Source organism: Eleutherodactylus coqui, chromosome 6, assembly GCF_035609145.1.
Source record: "Eleutherodactylus coqui strain aEleCoq1 chromosome 6, aEleCoq1.hap1, whole genome shotgun sequence".
Taxonomy (NCBI): Eukaryota; Metazoa; Chordata; class Amphibia; order Anura; family Eleutherodactylidae; genus Eleutherodactylus; species Eleutherodactylus coqui.
Window position 1 is genome coordinate 268,885 of NC_089842.1, and position 22,215 is coordinate 291,099.

The 22,215-nt window shown below is 46.2% G+C and overlaps 1 protein-coding gene across 6 annotated transcripts in view; it reads left to right on the forward strand.

The window, feature by feature from the left end:
* CEP164 (centrosomal protein 164) overlaps positions 1 to 22,215 on the forward strand; it is a 218,879-nt gene that overhangs the window by 14,116 nt on the left and 182,548 nt on the right. For all 6 annotated transcript variants that reach the window (XM_066606019.1, XM_066606020.1, XM_066606023.1 and 3 more), the window contains exons 2-4: positions 1,410 to 1,519; positions 5,566 to 5,677; positions 7,496 to 7,703. In XM_066606019.1, the coding sequence (XP_066462116.1) occupies positions 1,435 to 1,519; positions 5,566 to 5,677; positions 7,496 to 7,703 (405 nt within the window). In that variant the 5' untranslated portion in view covers positions 1,410 to 1,434. The remainder of the gene's footprint in view (positions 1 to 1,409; positions 1,520 to 5,565; positions 5,678 to 7,495; positions 7,704 to 22,215) is intronic.

Sequence of the window (22,215 nt, forward strand, 5' to 3'; positions counted from 1 at the left end):
CCTCCTCCCCATTACACTGGGGTACCCGGCAGGGCATGCCCGCTCTCCCCCCTTCTGTTTGATATTACAATGGAGCCTTTGGCTCAAAGAAGTAGAGAAGTGGATCAATTTAGCTTACAGGGGGTCTCCGTTGAGAACACCCCCCTAATCCTGGTTGCAACACACCACAACCATGTTCCCCAGGGCTCAGAATCAATAATATGCAAGTATCCAGGGTCTATTAATGGAAGTAGGTAAACCTCCTTGGTGGTAACAGAGCATCCACAGTATGTCTTCCCTTCTCACGCAGCGTCTGAGGCCGGAGATGGGATTGTTCTTCCTGCTCACTGCAGTATGGAGGGACTGAGGAACGAATCTCCCTATATGCAGATGATCTGTTCTATAGGGGGATATGTTTGATAGATTTATAAGATGTCTGGTCTATTAACTGGATGAAATCTGTGACTCTTCCTTCTAGATCCCTTGTCGGTGGACTATTCATTAGGACATACAAAATTAAAAATAGTGAAGGAATTCCAATATTTGGAAGCTGTGGTGTCTTCTAAGCCTGAACACTCTGCTTCCATTGGTACGAAGGTTGTGAGGTCAAGGCCTGGCATTGTCTCCGTCGACGAGAGTTGGCAGGGGAAGTTGTATCCCAATGGTGCTGATGCCACAACTCCTTCATATCTAGGGGGCTTTTTTTATGGTTTTGAACAATTTAAGTGTTCTGATGATCCCCATAATTATCTCTCTCCGTTCCGACTGGCGTTTGCTGCTCAGGCCGGTCAGTATCTATGCTTGCGGTCTGACACCGACTGGTGCATTTTCTTGGGTGTTCTGTAGCTACGGAGGGTATAATATCTCCTTTTATGTAGATGCTTTCTTACTGTTTATAGCAATTCTCAATAAAGGTAAAAATGGGGGAAAAGATTTAGTATTGGCTACCATAAATGGGCGGCGGTGTCGTGTATGCCTCCAGTGATATTTATCTGGTAGTCGACGAGGATCACCGTTGTATTTGGTGCGTAGAGTTTGTCGTACCTCATTAAAGTTGTGTAAAATGGGCATTAGATTAAACTCAGACGGTCCGCGATGTTACATGGATGGGAACGCATATCATCTGGGATTGTGTGAATTTTGGAATTATTAGAGATAATAAAGTCTGCCTTTTTGATATTGGTCTCCGTCACCGAGTATATTGGGTGTTGTTGATGGGCGTCCTCTTCTGGGAGTTCAGGACTGCCGGAGCTCTTGTAATTGTAATGCAGCTGGGGCTTATTTTTGGGGTAGGGCTTATATGTTTTATGTATATTCTGCTTCTACAGCTATAAATATCTTGAAATTAAGGGGTAATTGCATTAAAAATTTTCAATAAAAATGGTCTTAAAAAAGCTAGGAAATAACTATCATTAATGTGTTTCCTCTAGAGATCTGCTTTCATCACGCTGCACTATGTTGTCCATTCCTGCAGCTCGAATGGGGGATCAGCTGATCCTGGAGGAAGACCATGATGAAAGCTACATCCCGCAGGAGCACGGTAGGCCTTCTTACAAGATTCTTTCTTCACTTTATATTGAGCCGCTCAGATTCCTCGGGTTCTGCTGATGATTGAGCCCCATGAAGGAGAAAGGCCTTAATGTGTACCAAGTAGGAGACGTTCAGGTCCACGGTCTCCGCTCATGGAAAGCTGTTTGAAATCAGCCGACAAACAAGCAAACGCTCCTTCGTCAACTAATTGAGAATTATTTGCATCCCCAAACCCCGTAGGCGGCAGCACTGTGAATGCGGAATGTGCTGCCGATGGCGCTGGTGCTTTATGTGGGACTAATGATCGCATAAGTAGTCATTTCACGTAGCGTGACTCGGCCCGTGTATATGGCGGTCCGACAACACATCCCTCCACGTAAGAGCTCGCCCAGGGCCACGCTGGCGATAAAATAGCGTGATGCAAGAGTGCGCAAGAAGGCAGATTTATGAAGCCAATGGTTTACAATGGTTTCCTTCCCATTAGCGATGTTGGGGAAAAACAAAAAATCACGGCCTGCTCTATCGCTCTGCGATGTGCGATATTTCCATCTCCCATGTTTCCCTATGGAGTCTCTTTTATTGCATCACAACACACAAACTTGTGTTGCGATTTTAACATTAGAAAGTCCTATTGACTTTCACGATAAAAAACCAAGTGATTTTGGCGCGGCGGCAGCGATGCAAGATTATTCTAAAAACCGCATCACTGACCCTCCAAAATAGCAGGAACAAAGGCCGTGATTTTCTCGCAGCTTAAACGCCCGTGTGGAACTAGCCTGTCGAGGTACTTTAAGACAGGAGCCGACACTGCGGGGGAGGAGGAACAATTTTTAGGACGCTGCCTATTTTGGGCTTAAGGACGCAATTATTTTTTGGAGTATTTTTCTCTACACTTTTCATAAGCCGAAGCGTTTTCTTTTCCCGTTAACATGGCTGTATGAGGCCGCTCCTTCCATCGTGAACTGTAGGTTTTATTGGTAACATTTTGGGTTACATACAGCTTTATTGATCACTTTTATTGTGTTTTTTTTGGGAGGCAAAACTAACAATAAGGATTTTGCCTGTGCTTTTTTAGGGGAAGGGGGTGTTCTACAGTCATTGTGGTGCAGGATAAACGGTGTGCTCAATTTATTGTACCGGTTGTTACGGATACGGTGACACTAAATATCTGGGATTTTTAAATGGACAATGCACAAAAAAGGGGTGTTTTTGTTATATTTTTACATGTTTTTTATACACAATTTATGTTCCTGTAGGGCTCTTGAACCATCACTATGATAGCTATGATAATGCACTGCCTTATAACTTACAATTGCGATCATAAGCATTGGCAAGCTGGGATGCCAGGGTCCAATGACGTCACAGAGGGAGCTCGCTTCCTGTTCGCAGCATGTAGGGGTTAACAGAGGGGATCACTGCAGCCGGAGGCCGGCTATCGGTGACAGCTACCGCTGCTGGATGGTGTGGGCTCAGCTTCTGACCCCACGCCATCCACATGACATAGGTTTATGTCCTGTCATGTTAAGTACCCCGCAGTCAGGACGTAAACGTACGTGCTGTGGCTTTAAGAACTGGAGGCAAATGAAGGGTTTGTCCTCTTTCTCTAAATGCTCCATTGATCAGTTAGTCCCACCATTACTTGCAGGAGCCACGCTGTAGCTAAGACCCCCGATATGACATCCAGAGGCTCTAGCGGGAGTCAGGACATAGTCAGCATCCATCTTGATGGAACTTTACTGTGTCCGGCACTTGGGACACGTTGTATGGGTAGTCGCCACTTTCCTATCTGGAGAGCTCAGACAGGGTAAACGTGGATCTGAAATGAGGATTATCGTAAGGGGAATGGACACTTCCAATGTTACACAGAACCCAAACCGCTGAGCAGGTAGACGCGCACTGTGTGCAAGTAGCATGGGGTTGGGATGACGGCCGGATCGCCCATGGAGCAGGAGATTTTAGGGTCCCGGTGGTTGTTGCAGAGGGAGACCCCTGTAGCCGAGGAACAAGCGGATCGTGTTTATGAAAAGCTCCCATTTAAACATTTGTAACGGAGTGATATGAGATCTCCTGAAGCAGGTGAGCATTAGAATACCGTAAACCGCGTCCCTGTAGAACTTTTAGGCCTCATGTCCACGGGCAAAATAGGATTTTAAATCCGCATCCCATAGGGATGCATTGACCACCCGCGGGTAGATAAATACCCGCAGATGGTCAATAAAAGTGAATAAAAAAAAAAATGGAGCATGAAAAAAAACGTGACATGCTCCATTTTCGTGCGGGTCTCCCACGGGGACGGCTCCCGCAGGCTTCTATTGAAGCCTATGGAAGCCGTCCGGATCCCTAAAATAAGAATAACTTACCCGCAGCCGACCGGGAAGGTCTTCTCTTCTTCACGGCCGGATCTTCTTGCTTCGGCCCGGCGGATGTGCCCGCTGCCGGCGTGCCGAGTACATCTGCCGACCGCTGCGGGTAAGTTATTCTTATTTATTCTTCTTTTCAGCGCTCATGTCCGCGGGGCAGGAGGGACCCGCTACGCATTCTCCATGGAGAATCCGGAGCGGGCCTGATTTTCCCCGTGAACATGAGGCCCTACTGGAGTTGCATTAAAATACATAAAACTATACCAAACCCTGTTAACGGCTGCGGTCTCCCGCCACAGTCGCTATCGCTGTGCTTACTGGTAGATGACCCCCAAACTAATGCGACACTCGCTGATCCCCCTCTGCTTCACCAAGTTCATGGCAGCTTGTAAAAGAGAGATGACTATAATCCGCAGTGGTCCGACTAGTATCATATACACTTATTGGTGCCCTTCACTCTCTGGGTAAGGCGGGCCGGGCTATGGAGCCCTTCATTTGGACGGGCGTTTAATAAACCCGTGCAGCCCTTCTCTTTCTTTCACGGCCCTTCTCTTTCTGGCACCGCCCCCGTGCGGCCCTTCTCTTTCTGGCACCGGCCCTTCGCTTTCTGGCACCGGCCCTTCGCTTTCTGGCACCGCCCCCGTGCGGCCCTTGGCTTTGTGGCACCGGCCCCCGTGCGGCCCTTGGCTTTGTGGCACCGGCCCCCGTGCGGCCCTTGGCTTTGTGGCACCGGCCCCCGTGCGGCCCTTGGCTTTGTGGCACCGGCCCCCGTGCGGCCCTTGGCTCTCTGGCACCGGCCCTTTCTCTTTCTCGCACCGGCCCCCGTGCGGCCCTTGGCTCTCTGGCACCGGCCCTTTCTCTTTCTCGCACCGGCCCCCGTGCGGCCCTTGGCTCTCTGGCACCGGCCCTTTCTCTTTCTCGCACCGGCCCCCGTGCGGCCCTTGGCTCTCTGGCACCGGCCCTTTCTCTTTCTCGCACCGGCCCCCGTGCGGCCCTTGGCTCTCTGGCACCGGCCCTTTCTCTTTCTCGCACCGGCCCCCGTGCGGCCCTTGGCTCTCTGGCACCGGCCCTTTCTCTTTCTCGCACCGGCCCCCGTGCGGCCCTTCTCTTTCATCACGTTCAAGTTGAACTGTTAGCCGTTGTTTGCTATAACTATTTAAAGCCTAAATCCATTTCTAGAAACGTAGCAGTGGTAAGAGATGCTGTGGTTGTACCTGAAGAGGGATGTCCATGCAAGGCATCCAAGAAATATTGGTGAACATACATTTGCAAGGGCAAAGGGTAAAAAGTTCCCCATCGATGTTTGTAACTACAGACAAATGTTTGGTGGAGGTGATTGCTGCAAAGTATTATATTCAGGGGTTCACTTACTTTTTCTTCTTGCATTGTGGATGATAAACAGTACAACTGTTGGGAATTATGCCTTGGATAGCAATCGGGCCACGTTTTATTAATAGTCAATGCAGAAACACAGGACATTCCAAAGGGTTCACTTACTTTTTCTTTCAACTGTATGTAATAACCCTTTCGGTAATGTCAAGAGTTGTCGTCCATCCCCTGTACAGGCTGAAACATTGATGCTAATTTAGAAGCTACGTTACCTTCCTTGTCTGTTCAGAACCTCGATCGCTGCCGCTTGTGTTTTTCCTCCGATGCAAATTTACATTTTCTGATGTTTCCAATTTAAATTTTCTAGAAATTCAGGAGTACGCCAGGATGATCGGGGTCGATCCCGACGCTGAAGCTGAGCTGATGTGGTTGGCCCGGGAGGGGATCGTTGCTCCTTTGCCACCAGATTGGAAGCCATGGTAAGAGGTCTGCTGTGGGGGTTACACGGGCCGCAGGAAATAACATGTGACCAAGTACAATGGGCCAATACCAGAATTCAAGAGCTCGGCTGTCTTTGGCAGCACCATTGCGGCGTCTTTCTTGACCACCAATGTAGTCATTCTGGGATCTTCGGGGTCAGTGGGGTCTTGGCAGTCAGACTGCTGAGGACAGGGGGTAGCTTTCCATCCTGGCACAACATCCTGTGAACGTTAAGACCCGTGTGGAGGATCAGCAAATCAAGCCATCCATAGGGATGCATCCACAGTGCAAAAGAAAAAGATCCAGCCGTGGACCGAGAGAAGATCCGCACCGCTCTCCTGTTTTTTAGGCCTCATGGCTGCGGGCATGGGTGGAAACCGTGCGTGCCCGTGGACATGAGGCTTAAGGTAGGAGCCACAGAATGTTCCAGTGGCCTCAGGGGTTTTCTATGTGATTACTTGTAACAGTTAGTAGTTTTCTATATCCTATCCTTTCCAAAGACCAAGTTAGTATAATATGGCAAATCCCTGAAGGTACAAAACCTTAAATGATGTCGCTAGACCAGTCCTTAGGCCGGTTTCACGTGGCCGAGAAACTCACGTGCGATTGGTTCATTGCGAGACGCACAAATCTCTCACGCATGTGACCCCATTACTTGGATGCAGTAATATACATGTCCTGTCTTTTCACGTTCCTCGGAACGCTTCGGCCATCGTACTCAGTGGGACAGTACAGCGCATTGCACGGCGCGGGATGTGCACGCGATTGAAAGTGATGAGAATCACTTGCCGATCCTCCAACGCGCCTGAAAGCAGGAGGATCGCTGCTTCACAGAAATGATGGGAGGGGTTTGCCAGAAAAACACCTTGCATCAGTGTGAAAACACACGTTGGTGAGTGCGATATCGGGGCGAGTTTCTCCCCCATGTGTAGATAGCCTTACATGGGGTTAAAATAAAGTCCCAGAACTGACAAGAATTAAAGGGGTGTTCCAGGACTAAAGTATTCATGACCTATCCTCAGGGTAAGCCGTCAATTGTTTATCAGCAGGGGTCTGCTCCTTAGGACCTCCACCGATCGCATATATTGTATTTCAGCCGCACTTCAGTAACGGTGAGCGATTCCAGCGACCTCATTGGTTGTTGGGTACACCCCCCCCTTCGGAGATGTGCACGAGTGCTACTTCGAGACCCATTTGGGTTTGGGGGTTAGGGTTAGCGGTTAGGGTTTAGGGTTGGGGTTAGTTGCCAACCCTCCTACGGCGCTGCTGCTGCTTATTTAACGGGCCGCCCACTCGTGCACATCTCCAAGGGGGATGGGGGGGTGTACCCAACAACCAATGACGTCGCTGGAATCGCTCACCGCTACTGAAGTGTGGCTGAAATACAAAATATGCCCACCAATCAGCCATCTGAAGAGGTCATGGCACTCTTGTGGGCGTTGCAACCATCTGTCACATGACCTGACAGCAGCTCGGTGCCATTCAAGTGAATGAGTTTGAGCTGCTATATCAAGCACAGTCGCTATACAATGTACGGCGCTGTGCTCACTATGGACTGAGGTGGCCTGACGCTCCCCTGAGCACCGCGGTCACTTCAGTCAGCTGGTCGCCAGGACCCTGAGCGGTGGACCCCCACTGATCGGCGACCTTTCTGGAGGACAGGTCACCAGTGCTGTAGTATCTAGTGAATTGCACAAGGTTTTCTCTTTTGCTACTGTTGGCAGATACAGACCGGTTTCATGAGCTCATTTTTGAAGAGACCATTGCCAAAGCCTAGTTAGATTTAGTAGTTGTCATCCCTCTTGTTTGTCTTTCAGCCAGGATGTGACTGGCGATATCTATTATTTCAACTTTGCTACTGGTCAGTCAACATGGGACCATCCAATAGATGAACATTACAGAGAACTGGTTACACAAGAGCGTGCAAAGCTGCAAGCCCAAGGTGGCGCAAAGAAGCGAGAGAAGAAAAAGAAGAAGGAAAAGAAGAAGGACAAGAAGGTGAAGGAACTCCCCAAAGCGGCTCTGGTGAGTTACATGGCCGTGCGTCTCCCTGTCCGCCGTGCACTGTGAGGTCAGGATGGGACAGCCGGATGGAATTTCATGGTATTTTCCTCCTGCGTAGGTCTGGACTATTCGCAAATGCATGTAAAGAGGTTCTGCAGTTATAGGTTGCAACGCTCCTTCTGTCCTCAATGGCAAACCACTGATAATTATAATCGAAACCATTCAAAAAGCATTAAAACCCCCTCTATCCACAATCCGCCCCTCTATCCGCAATCCGCCCCTCTATCCGCAATCCGCCCCTCTATCCGCAATCCGCCCCTCTATCCGCAATCCGCCCCTCTATCCGCAATCCGCCCCTCTATCCGCAATCCGCCCCTCTATCCGCAATCCGCCCCTCTATCCGCAATCCGCCCCTCTATCCGCAATCCGCCCCTCTATCCGCAATCCGCCCCTCTATCCGCAATCCGCCCCTCTATCCGCAATCCGCCCCGCTATCCGCAATCCGCCCCGCTATCCGCAATCCGCCCCGCTATCCGCAATCCGCCCCGCTATCCGCAATCCGCCCCGCTATCCGCAATCCGCCCCGCTATCCGCAATCCGCCCCTCTATCCGCAATCCGCCCCTCTATCCGCAATCCGCCCCTCTATCCGCAATCCGCCCCTCTATCCGCAATCCGCCCCTCTATCCGCAATCCGCCCCTCTATCCACAATCCGTGTAGTTATACTGCTCTATGAAGGAAACCTGTCTCGTCCCATGAACTAAGTTCAGGTGGTGACAGAGAGTCGGGTGGGGTATTCCTTAGACTTTCCTGCTCCCACGATCCAGGGGTGTCCACCTCTAAAGTCGGCCCGCGGCATGAAAATCTGGCTCTTCAGCCTTCTGTGCGCACGCTCTCCCATGGACTTGTATAGGACGGCGCGCCCCCTGAAAACAGTCAGATTTTCTTGCCGTGGGACACTGCTGGATCGTGGGAGCTGGGGAGTCTGAAAGCCTACAACCAAGAGCGATGATGCCTCACTGGTAGTCTGTGCGTCAGAGACCGCAGGTCTGCAATATGTATGGCTGTCAGATAGCACTGCTTAAATGCCGTCCGCTTCTTGCAGAATATATTTTTGGTGTCTTCTTCATGTTCTCAAGCAGCAGGAAGAAGAATCTGCTGTGCAAATGACCTGCAAATCCACAGCTAAATGCGCTTGTGTTAGAATGATTGGGCCGCCCGCAGGACTGTCCACAGAATATACCTGCGCTCCAGACTTTAAAAAAGCAATTACAAAAGAGCCAATAAGGTCACAAGCTGAGAAACCAGCTCGCCATAAGAAGGTTTCACCCCTTGAAATTAAAGGATTGCCCACTTTCTGCTGCTTTTTAAAGTTTTGTTTCTTAAGGCACAAAATGGGAAGTCATAAGATTTTCTATTATACATATATTTAAAATTATGCCCACATCTTTCTTATAGCAGAGCAGCGGCTCCTATATACATAGTAGAATGGCATAGTACGTGGACAGGTCTGTCCATAGTAATGGCTGTTAGTAATGTGACTCTGATCAAGTATGTCATAGATGACAAGTAGATAACTGAGGAAAATAACTCGCACAATTATACTACAGCAGCGTCTCCTCATGTCTGTCAGTGTCTGTGGAGGAGACATTATACAGTATTACTACAGCAGCGTCTCCTCATGTCTGTCAGTGTCTGTGGAGCAGACATTATACAGTATTACTACAGCAGCGTCTCCTCATGTCTGTCAGTGTCTGTGGAGGAGGAGACATTATACAGTATTACTACAGCAGCGTCTCCTCATGTCTGTCAGTGTCTGTGGAGGAGGAGACATTATACAGTATTACTACAGCAGCGTCTCCTCATGTCTGTCAGGGTCTGTGGAGGAGCAGACATTATACAGTATTACTACAGCAGCGTCTCCTCATGTCTGTCAGGGTCTGTGGAGGAGACATTATACAGTATTACTACAGCAGCGTCTCCTCATGTCTGTCAGTGTCTGTGGAGGAGGAGACGTTATACAGTATTACTACAGCAGCGTCTCCTCATGTCTGTCAGTGTCTGTGGAGGAGATATTATACAGTATTACTACAGCAGCGTCTCCTCATGTCTGTCAGTGTCTGTGGAGGAGGAGACATTATACAGTATTACTACAGCAGCGTCTCCTCATGTCTGTCAGTGTCTGTGGAGGAGACATTATACAGTATTACTACAGCAGCGTCTCCTCATGTCTGTCAGTATCTATGGAGCAGACATTATACAGTATTACTACAGCAGCGTCTCCTCATGTCTGTCAGTGTCTGTGGAGGAGGAGACATTATACAGTATTACTACAGCAGCGTCTCCTCATGTCCGTCAGTGTCTGTGAAGGACGAGACATTATACAGTATTACTACAGCAGCGTCTCCTTATGTCTGTCAGTGTCTGTGGAGGAGCAGACATTATACAGTATTACTACAGCAGCGTCTCCTCATGTCTGTCAGTGTCTGCGGAGCAGACATTATACAGTATTACTACAGCAGCGTCTCCTCATTTCTGTCAGTGTCTGTGGAGGAGAAGACATTATACAGTATTACTACAGCAGCGTCTCCTCATGTCTGTCAGTGTCTGTGAAGGACGAGACATTATACAGTATTACTACAGCAGCGTCTCCTCATGTCTGTCAGTGTCTGCGGAGCAGACATTATACAGTATTACTACAGCAGCGTCTCCTCATTTCTGTCAGTGTCTGTGGAGGAGAAGACATTATACAGTATTACTACAGCAGCGTCTCCTCATGTCTGTCAGTGTCTGTGAAGGACGAGACATTATACAGTATTACTACAGCAGCGTCTCCTCATGTCTGTCAGTGTCTGTGAAGGAGCAGACATTATACAGTATTACTACAGCAGCGTCTCCTCATGTCTGTCAGTGTCTATGGAGCAGACATTATACCGTATTACTACAGCAGCGTCTCCTTATGTCTGTCAGTGTCTGTGGAGGAGCAGACATTATACAGTATTACTACAGCAGCGTCTCCTCATGTCTGTCAGTGTCTGCGGAGCAGACATTAAACAGTATTACTACAGCAGCGTCTCCTCATGTCTGTCTGTGTCTGTGGAGCAGACATTATACAGTATTACTACAGCAGCGTCTCCTCATGTCTGTCAGTGTCTGTGGAGCAGACATTATACAGTATTACTACAGCAGCGTCTCCTCATGTCTGTCAGTGTCTGTGGAGGAGACATTATACAGTATTACTACAGCAGCGTCTCCTCATGTCTGTCAGTGTCTGTGGAGGAGACATTATACAGTATTACTACAGCAGCGTCTCCTTATGTCTGTCAGTGTCTGTGGAGGAGACATTATACAGTATTACTACAGCAGCGTCTCCTCATGTCTGTCAGTGTCTGTGGAGGAGACATTATACAGTATTACTACAGCAGCGTCTCCTCATGTCTGTCAGTGTCTGTGACGGAGACATTAAACAGTATTACTACAGCAGCGTCTCCTCATGTCTGTCAGTGTCTATGGAGCAGACATTATACAGTATTACTACAGCAGCGTCTCCTCATGTCTGTCAGTGTCTGTGGAGGAGACATTATACAGTATTACTACAGCAGCGTCTCCTCATGTCTGTCAGTGTCTGTGAAGGAGCAGACATTATACAGTATTACTACAGCAGCGTCTCCTCATGTCTGTCAGTGTCTATGGAGCAGACATTATACCGTATTACTACAGCAGCGTCTCCTTATGTCTGTCAGTGTCTGTGGAGGAGCAGACATTATACAGTATTACTACAGCAGCGTCTTCTCATCTCTGTCAGTGTCTGTGGAGGAGCAGACATTATACAGTATTACTACAGCAGCGTCTCCTCATGTCCGTCAGTGTCTGTGGAGGAGAAGACATTATACAGTATTACTACAGCAGCGTCTCCTCATGTCTGTCAGTGTCTGTGAAGGAGCAGACATTATACAGTACTACAGCAGCGTCTCCTCATGTCTGTCAGTGTCTATGGAGCAGACATTATACCGTATTACTACAGCAGCGTCTCCTTATGTCTGTCAGTGTCTGTGGAGGAGCAGACATTATACAGTATTACTACAGCAGCGTCTCCTCATGTCTGTCAGTGTCTGCGGAGCAGACATTATACAGTATTACTACAGCAGCGTCTCCTCATGTCCGTCAGTGTCTGTGAAGGACGAGACATTATACAGTATTACTACAGCAGCGTCTCCTTATGTCTGTCAGTGTCTGTGGAGGAGCAGACATTATACAGTATTACTACAGCAGCGTCTCCTCATGTCTGTCAGTGTCTGCGGAGCAGACATTATACAGTATTACTACAGCAGCGTCTCCTCATTTCTGTCAGTGTCTGTGGAGGAGAAGACATTATACAGTATTACTACAGCAGCGTCTCCTCATGTCTGTCAGTGTCTGTGAAGGACGAGACATTATACAGTATTACTACAGCAGCGTCTCCTCATGTCTGTCAGTGTCTGCGGAGCAGACATTGTACAGTATTACTACAGCAGCGTCTCCTCATTTCTGTCAGTGTCTGTGGAGGAGAAGACATTATACAGTATTACTACAGCAGCGTCTCCTCATGTCTGTCAGTGTCTGTGAAGGACGAGACATTATACAGTATTACTACAGCAGCGTCTCCTTATGTCTGTCAGTGTCTGTGGAGGAGCAGACATTATACAGTATTACTACAGCAGCGTCTTCTCATGTCTGTCAGTGTCTGTGGAGGAGCAGACATTATACAGTATTACTACAGCAGCGTCTCCTCATGTCTGTCAGTGTCTGTTAAGGACGAGACATTATACCATATTACTACAGCAGCGTCTCCTCATGTCTGTCAGTGTCTGTGAAGGAGGAGACATTATACAGTATTACTACAGCAGCGTCTCCTCATGTCCGTCAGTGTCTGTGGAGGAGAAGACATTATACAGTATTACTACAGCAGCGTCTCCTTATGTCTGTCAGTGTCTGTGGAGGAGCAGACATTATACAGTATTACTACAGCAGCGTCTCCTCATGTCTGTCAGTGTCTGTGGAGGAGCAGACATTATACAGTATTACTACAGCAGCGTCTCCTCATGTCTGTGGAGCAGCAGAAGCAAGCACTATTGTGACATCATCATGATGTAGCGCAGCCTAAGAATAAAGTATGTGATGTTGCATCAAAGCAAGATGCACATTATTGTTACATCATAACCATTAAACTTGACTTTGAATTAAGACAAACACTCTTATGACGATACCACAAAAAAAAAAAAAAAAAAAAAAAAACTTTCCTAGAAATTAAGACAGTCTATATTGTTACCTCATACCAATGGAGACGTCTAGAAATAAAGACCGGAGGTGTTGTGACATCATCACAATGTCACTTTGTGTGGGAAGAAGACACACCCAATGATGAATGACAATCATGACATCACAATTGGACATTGTCTTGGAAAAACATTGGTGTGACATCACAGTTGGACCTAAAGGCAAACACTGAAGTTATATCAAAGTAATGCGCGATATCGCACTGCAGTCAGAAAGTGCAACAATCACGTTGTCCAATATAGCCTGAGGCTAAAGTTCTGAGCATTTTGGTTATTATACGAAACTTGTGGAATGGATGGAAAACGTTCCCTTTTGATATGCCAGCCAGCAGGACTCCTGGCAAACTGCTGCATGAGACTGCATATTGGTGCAATGTATAGAATCTCCACAGTGAGGGGGTGAGAAGGGCACATTGGGGAATCTTATGGATAGAAAGGTGGAGCGCCATCAGAAAACTGATTGTGGCTTGGCTGCCGCCATGAGGGGCATAAAGTAGGGCGGCGCTGCATATATATTCCACCGTAAATCAATGCTCTAGGAAATGACTCGCTATTTTTGTATTCATCCTTGATGTCTATTGATCCCTAATGCCTTGCACTTGCCAACAAGCCACATTTTTGGCGGAGTCTTTGCATCCATTAATTACCTTTTATGCAGAGAAAAATGAACTCCTTCAGAAAGCTGAAAAATGTCTTAACAGGCTGGTGATGGGATCTCATCAGTAGATCAGTAATATCTAAATAGAACATCGCAAGTGTCAATCCTTTGGCCCTCAGTTGTCTCATCTACATAATATTCTGACAAGTCCCTATTTCTACCTGTGCACTAGTTACTTTTATGCAATATGGTTGATGGACTGTTTTACACACACACTTGCTGTAATGTATACGGTTTGTACATGGGTCTTGTGGTTTGGATATTGACTCGTAGAGTAGCTACCTTCTCCAGTCCCTCTGTGCCTCGCACCTCCTCCGCTCCCCCTGTGCCTCGCACCTCCTCCGCTCCCTCTGTGCCTCGCACCTCCTCCGCTCCCTCTGTGCCTCGCACCTCCTCCGCTCCCTCTGTGCCTCGCACCTCCTCCGCTCCCTCTGTGCCTCGCACCTCCTCCGCTCCCTCTGTGCCTCGCACCACCTCTGCTCCCTTTCTGCCTGGCTGTCATTAGCCAACTCACCACCATCTTCAACCTCTCTTTGACGTCTGGCATTTTCCCCCACCCCCCCTCATTCAAACACTCAATCATATCCCCTCTGCTAAAGTAACCGACCCTCAACCCGACCGATGCTGCCAAGTACTGACCCATGTCCCAACCTTCATCTCAAAACTACTAGAATGCCTGGCCTATTCCTGCCTCACACTTTCTCTCTGATAACTCTCCTTAACCCTCCCTCCGCTCCCAACACTTGACCGAAACCGCCCTCACAAAAGAATCAAACGACCTCATGGTGGCAAAGTCAAGGGGCGACTACTCTCTACTAATCCTCCTTCACCTCTGCTGCATTTCGACACTGTCGACCATAACCATCTCTTCGCTATGCTACGCACTATCAACCTAAAGGACACTGCCCTCTCCTGGTTCTCTTCCTACCTCTTTGACTGCTCATTCAGCATCTCCTTAGCTGGCTCTATCTCCTCTCCGGTTCCCCCTCGCTGTTGGAGTCCCCCAGGGCTTAGTCCTTGGCCCCCTCCTCTTCTTCACAGCCCCTATCAAACAAACCATCTGCATTTGACCTCCAATATCATCTCTACGCTGACGACACCCAGCTATACATCTCTTCCTACGACATCCCAACACCATTCCTCCAAAATATCATCGACTGTCCGCTGTCTATAACACCATGTCCTCCTTTTTTCCCCAGACTTAACCTCTCAAAAACTGACCTTCTTGTCTTTCTGCCTTCTGCCAGCCAACCTCCACCCAACATCTCCATATCCGTATCTGGCTCCATCCTAACCCCCCCACAGCACGCCCACTGACTTGGGGATCACACTGGATTCGGACTTTTTCTTTACCCTCCACATCCAATCTCTGGCCGAGTAATGCCGCCTGCGCCCCAGGAATATTGCTAAAATATGGCCATTCCTCAGCACTGACATGCTAAAGACACTCGTTGTTGCCCTCATCCATTCCTGACTCAACTACTGCAACTCCGTGCTCATTAGCCTTCCCCACACCGTACTTTCCCCTCTCCAATCCATACTAAATGTGGCAGCCAGACTCCTCTTCCTATCCAGCCACCTCTCAGATGCCTCTGCACTATGCCAGTCACTGCCCTGGCTACCCATACACTACAGAACTCAATTTCATTATCCTCATCTACAAAGCTCTCCATGGCGCCGGCGCCACCCTACATCACTTCCCTCCTGTCTGTACACCACCCAGCCCGCACACTCCAATCCGCTAACTAACTCAGACTAAATACCCCTCTGATGCCAACCTCACACCCTCGCCTCCAGGACTTCTCTAGAGCAGCACCCATCCTCTGGAAACATGTAATTGTCATTCTGTTTGTGTTTCCCCCGTGCTTTGAAAGGTTGGCACTATACAAATATAGATTCATTATTACATGTAATAGGACTTGAAGGTAATCTATATACTTCAATTATTACACATAATGGAGCAGATTTAAGCACTCTAACACAGGAGCCAAGCAGTAAAACTGGAAGTTCTGGCATTGGCACATGCTGGACCCAGATGGTGCCAGACTGGTGCCATTGACTATAACATGATCCGTCTGAGTTCTGTTAGGCACTCCGACATTTTCCAGGAAGAAATAGCACTGCATGCTACGCTATTTCATCTTGGATTGTAATGGAAATCTACAAGGGGGTTACCAAACAGATTGCAGATTCAAACAAGCCCTTAGTGCACATTCAGACTGTCAGATTTCTCCCAGTGGCTCTCGCTGCCTGAATCCTCTGTCTCTTGTGTCTAACTTTATCCTTCCTGTTAGTTGGCTTAGTTTGCACCAGCTATTGTGCCCAAGTTTTGGTGTGGCTTTTGGTGCACAATGTCATATTTAGGCTACTCCCCTTTCCCACAAAGCCCCGTTATGGTTGTAGTGAACGTGTCTAAAACCCATCTTAAATGTAGTAGAAAGCATCTAAGTCAGTTTTATAGCAAATCTGCCTTTTGGTTGTAAAATGTAGATTTTAGATTCAGTTTTTGTCCACTATGAAAAATACGGTAACCAGAATTTTCGCTTCTTCAATTGCCTTTTGTTGTCAGGAATGTATTTTTATAATTGTTGCTTTTTAAAGGAACCTTGGAGGTAAAAATGATGCACAGTGTTCTACCTAGAAGTGGGCTGTAGTGGGCGCTGCACCAAACCCTCTGTCAGGCCCCAGCCCGCAGACTAACTGGGTCAGTTTTGCCTGTCGTGTCGCTGTAATATACAGGACTTCTCTAGTTACATGGTACATGCAAAAAACGTGCTAAATTATATCCTGAAACAATGTTTCCAGTAACCACAGCGCTCCACAGAAACGGTAATAAGCAGAATGTGCGCTGTACAACTATAGATTGGTATATTTCCTTAAATTTCAGCAAATTATTAGGTCGCGTTGCCATCAATTTCTCCATCAAAGCATGAGAGATCAGCAAATCCCAGAGGTCTTCTATTCTTGGGGCAGCACCTTTTTCTATTGTTTGGCTATTAGACAGATGATGGCTTATATTTTTATGTCTGTGTCTGATCTAAGTGGGTCGTGGATCCCTTCCATGTGGAAAAGGAGGGCGCTTTCAGGTTGGTTGGCGATACTGAGACTTGAAATGTTTTTGATCATGAGGAATATTTCTTTCCAGTAAACGGTTAAACACTGGCAGTCCCAAAAAATGTTGAGCAGAGAACCCTTACCACCGCACCCCTCCAACACTCGTCGCCCTCACACAGGCCCCTGTTTTTAAGAGACACTGGACTTAAATACCATCTTGCCACAATTTTATTATGAACCTCAAGAATTCCGGAGCCTCTAGTTTCCTTTGCCGCGAGTTTAGATGCCGCTTACCAAATTTCCTCATCAATAGCCACTTTCAGATCTTTTTCCCAGTTTAGGACATGGATTTGTCTGCTCATTAGTTACCAGTCACAATCATACACTGATACTATCTGGGATTTGTTTTCAAAAACTTGGAGACTATTACGGGAATTTGGATTTGATGAATATTGGTTGAAGGAGGAAGGATCTGATCTGATAGTATCTCAACCGTTCTCCCTCTGGAACCTAGAAGGGGATTATGGCCCCTCTTTCTAAAATTTCTATTTTGCATATATTTCTGAAGTCAGAGCTGTTCTTAGTTCATAAAAGTATCTCTTTAATCGTTGGGGAGCAATTTTCAGGATCACAGCTTTTTGTGTATTATGTAATCTACAGTTATAACTTTTTTACAGCCTCATATTTTTGTATCCTAATTTGATGAACTTTTACCTAAAAACTGTTTTTTTTTAAGAAAAGGTCACCCCAAAATCAAAAATTAGATTTTTTTTTTTCATATTTATCTAATATGCATGTATAATCAAAAAAGTATTTGCAAATGTTCTAATACTTGTACATCACTGCTTATTGCTCAAAAGAAATGGACGTTGCAGCTTCTTTGTTTCTGCAGGCAGCATACAGTTCTTGCATCACTTTTATATACACTTTTACAAAGTAAGTTCTAGAAAGTTTCATAAAGTTCTAAGAAGTGTTAGAGAGTGACACTATTTCTGAGTAGTTATATTAGATAAATTTGTGATTCCATTTTTTTTTTCAGGGTGATCTGTTTTAAAAATTTAGAGGAATTTAGGTCTTTTTCAGTGTTTAATATACAGGTTCATCCATTTATGATACAGGAAATTATTTTTAAAAAAGTCAAAATGTTATAACCCTAATGTAGACTTGACATTTTAAAATATTTTCTGAGCTAGACACAGTCTTCGATTCTGGAAACTCTAAACTCTCACTGTTCCTCCATTCCTCTATTTCTCTATGCTCTCTGATTGCAGAACAGTTTTTTTTTTTCTGTACCCCATTCCTCTGCAATCAGCCTCATTAATTTCCACAACCAATATGGAAATTGATGGATAATTTTACACTTCGCTAACTTAAATGGATTTAAGTCCCAAAGTTCAGATAAATTACATCCTAGGAAACTAAAGGAAGCAGCGGAGGTAATTGCTGAACCATTCGCCATAATCTGTGAAAATTCCTGGAGAACAGGAGAAGCCCCAGAAGATTGGAGGAGGGCAAATGTTGTCCCTATCTTCAAAAAAGGAAAGAAGGTGGATCCAGGACACTACAGGCCTGTGAGCCTGACTTCTATACTGGGAAAGATCTCTGAATAAATTATTAAACAGCATGTATGCAAGTACTTGGATGAGAATGGAGTAATTAACCAGAGCCAGCATGGGTTTGTAACAAACAAGTCATGCCAGACTAATCTAATTTCCTTCTATAACATTATCACCGATTGATCAGAGAAATGCGGTGGATATAGTATATCTTGACTTTAGTAAAGCATTTGACAAAGTATCTCATACCAGACTTATTGATGAAATGACCAAATCTGGGATTGACAAGGCAACTGTGAGGTGGATTCACAACTGGCTGAGTGATCGTACTCAGAGTGGTCATTAATGGCTGCACATCCAAGTGGAAGAATGTATCAAGTGGGGACCACAAGGCTCTGTCCTGGGCCCAGTGTTGGTCAACATTGTTATAAATGATCTGGAGGAGGGAATTGATGAGAAAGTGATCAAATTTGCTGACGACACAAAGCTAGGAGGGATAGCTAATAGAGATGAGCGAGCGTACTCGTTAAGGGAAATTACTCGAATGAGTATCCCCATTTTCAAGTACATGCCTGCTTGCCGGAAAAGATTCAGGGGCCGGCGGGGGTGAGCGGTGAGTTGCAGGAGTGAGTGGGGGTGGGGGAGAGAGAGAGAAAGAGAGATCTCACCCCCATATCTTTTCGGGCAAGCAGGCATGTACTCGAAAATGGGGATACTTGCTCGAGTAATTTCCCTTAACGAGTATGCTCACTCATCTCTAATAGCTAACACTAGGGAAGAGAGAGAGAGTATTCAAAAAGATTTTGAAAAGTTTGAACAGTGGCCGGCAACTAACAGAATGGTATTTAACAAGAAGAAATGCATAGTCCTACTTCTGGGCAAGAAATAAAAAAAAAACGCATACAAAATGGGAGGAATTGGGCTAAGCAGCAGCACATGTGAAAAAGATTTGGGTATACTAATAGATCATAAACTGAACATGAGTCAACAATGTGATGCAGCAGCGAAAAAGGCAAACACAATTCTGGGATGTATTTAGAGAAGCATAGAGTCTAGATCACGTGAGGTAATTATCCCCCTCTACTCCTCCTTAGTCAGACCTCATCTGGAATACTGGGCACCCCACTTTAAAAAAGACAAACTAGAGCTAGTTCAGAGAAGAGTTACCAAGATGGTGAGCAGTCTGCAAATCATGTCCTATGATGAATGGTTAAAGGATCTGGGAATGTTTAGCTTGCAGAAGAGAAGGCTGAGAGGAGACTTACTAGCTGTCTACAAATATCTGAAGGGCTGTCACAGTGCAGAGGGATCAGCCCTATTCTCATCTGTACAAGGAAAGACTAGAAGCAATGGGGTTAAAGGGAGGAGACACAGATTAGATATTAGACAGTGAGGGGGATCAATGAGTGGAACAGGTTGCCACGGGGGGTACGGAGTTCTCCTTCAATGCAAATCTTCAGAGGCTGGGCACATATCTGTCTGGGATGATTTAGTGAATCCTGCACTGAGCAGTGTGTTGGACCCGATGACCGTGGAGGTCCCTTCCAACTCTACCATTCTATGATTCAAACTATTATACTGTTACAACCAGAAGGAAATCTCTTGCTGGATCATCTCCTGCTTTCTAACCTTTTGTTGAGACAGTTGCTAGTAAGGGATAACTGAGGGCTACTTAGGGACTCGCTATTAGATGAAAGGGGCAGAAGATGATGGTAACCAGATGGTGAAGAAGAAACTGTCAGTGGAGAGCAACAGCCAGAGAAATCCTAACACAAGACAACACTGTCCCTAAGTAGCCCTCTTCTTATGACCTTATCTGAAATACTGTCCCTGACAACAAGAGGGCACTATAATGCCTATAAGAAGCCAAATAGGCTAGTTGAACAATGAGCCAAGGCTAGGCAGCGGTGACCTGGTATTCTTCTTTCTACTGCACCAGGAAACCTCTCTCCCCAATTTTTCACAGCCGTTTAAGAAGGGCATGTGTCCCCGAAATTTGTTAATATTGGCTCTTTCTATTCTACTAATGAAGAACAGGGTTAATCGCTCATTGTAATATTCTGTCTGAATACGCTGTTGTTTAGAGCAGGAGGTAAAGGAGTCTCTATTTTGTACTCCATTAGTATAACATTGCTTCTTTTTGCAGTGATGTTTAGAGAGTTTCTTAAGGGGTCTTCACACTGCTGATAAAATTGTGCAATTTTCATGCAAGAGACTGAAAATGCAGAATTCTGAAACCAATTATTTTCAATGGTTTCTTTCACATTTGCGATCTTGTGAGAAAAAAATTGCAGCATTCCCTATCTTTCTGCGTTCTGTGGTTTTTCATCTCCCATATTTACCTATGGAACCTCCTTTTTTCTGCATCGTAAAGCAGGAACTTGGGATTTTTGTGCAATCAGAAAGTCCTATTGACTGTCGTGCTAAAAAATCACGTAAAAAAACTGGAAAATTGCAAGTGGCAGCGATGCTTTTGCGAGAAAAAGCAGCTTTAATGCTTAAATATTGCTTGAAAAAGTTTCAGTTTTCAAGTGTCGATATCGCGATGGCCAGTGTGCCGGAGCCCTTAGGCTCAGTTCATTGCACTAGGGCTTCAGTCAGAATTCCATTTCTATTCTGCTTTTGGAGCAAAGAAACTGAATTGAAATTGAGATAAATGACTACATTTATTTCCCCCTATTTATTTCAATAAGGTTTTATTTAAAAGGAAAGCAAACAATTCCATTAAATGTAGTTTGTCTTTTAACCAATTTAGGACCAGGCACTGTAAAATTACGGCGCCTGGTCCTGGGCGCTAAGCCTACCGCATGTAAAAATACGGCAGGGCTTTAAACGTCGGCGCGCACACGAGTTCCCGTGCGGCAGTGCCCAAGCTGTCAGATTCCTGCTTGGAGACACTGTAGCCATGGGAACGATCGGGACCAATCCTGTGTCCCTCCACACATGTGATCACCATGACCACCAATCATGGTAGTCACAAAGAGAATTGTTTTGTAAATAAGTGACAGGCACCTTCACTCTGCCCCCTTCTGTCCGCAGATCGTTTCATATCTGAGTAGAGAGAAGGAGACAAATTGTTACAGTAACAGTAAAAAAAAAGACATTCTATAAAAAAATACATACTTTCAAAGGGTTAGTGTTAGAAATGAGCGAGCACCAAAATGCTCGAGTGCTCGTTACTCGAGTCGAACTTTCAGTGATGCTCGAGAGTTTGTTTCGAGTAACGAACCCCATTGAAGTCAATGGGCGACTCGAGCATTTTTGTATATGACTGGTGCTCCGCTAAGGTTTTCATTTGTGAAAATCTTAGCAAATCACCAAACTCATGTAAAAAACACAGAAATGGGTAGGGCAGGCGAGGAGCAACATGCAGGGCTGCATTTCGGGCTCCGAGGTCTCACTATTAAGCCACAATAGTGAATTCATGAATGGGTGTGAGTGAGAGCTGCCTCTGATTGGTGAGGCTGTGACCAATCAGAGGCAGCTCATTCAGCAGGCGGGGATTTGAAATCCCCGGCTGCTGAATACTACACAGAGCAGTTCAGGAGAACTGCTGGCCAGACGCGGCTGAACTCCGGCTGCAGCGGAAAGGTGAGTATAATTTTTTTTTTACACATTTTAGGATGATTTTCAGGTAAGGGCTTATATTTTTAAGCCCTTCCCAAAAATTCATCCCGCGCTCGCAGACAGCCCATTGCTTTCAATGGAGTCGGCTGTATTACCGGCTCCATTGAATTCAATGGTCAGTGCTCGTTTAATCGAGACGAGTACCGCGTGGTGCTTGTCTCGAGTAACGAGCATCTCGAGCACCCTAATACTCGAACGAGCATCAAGCTCGGACGAGTATGCTCGCTCATCTCTAGTTAGTGTAGGTAGTGTAGAGTTTACAGCTTTAGGGAGCTGTATGTCACGTATAGTTATATTACAGTAGTGTTACAGGTTATTATTCAT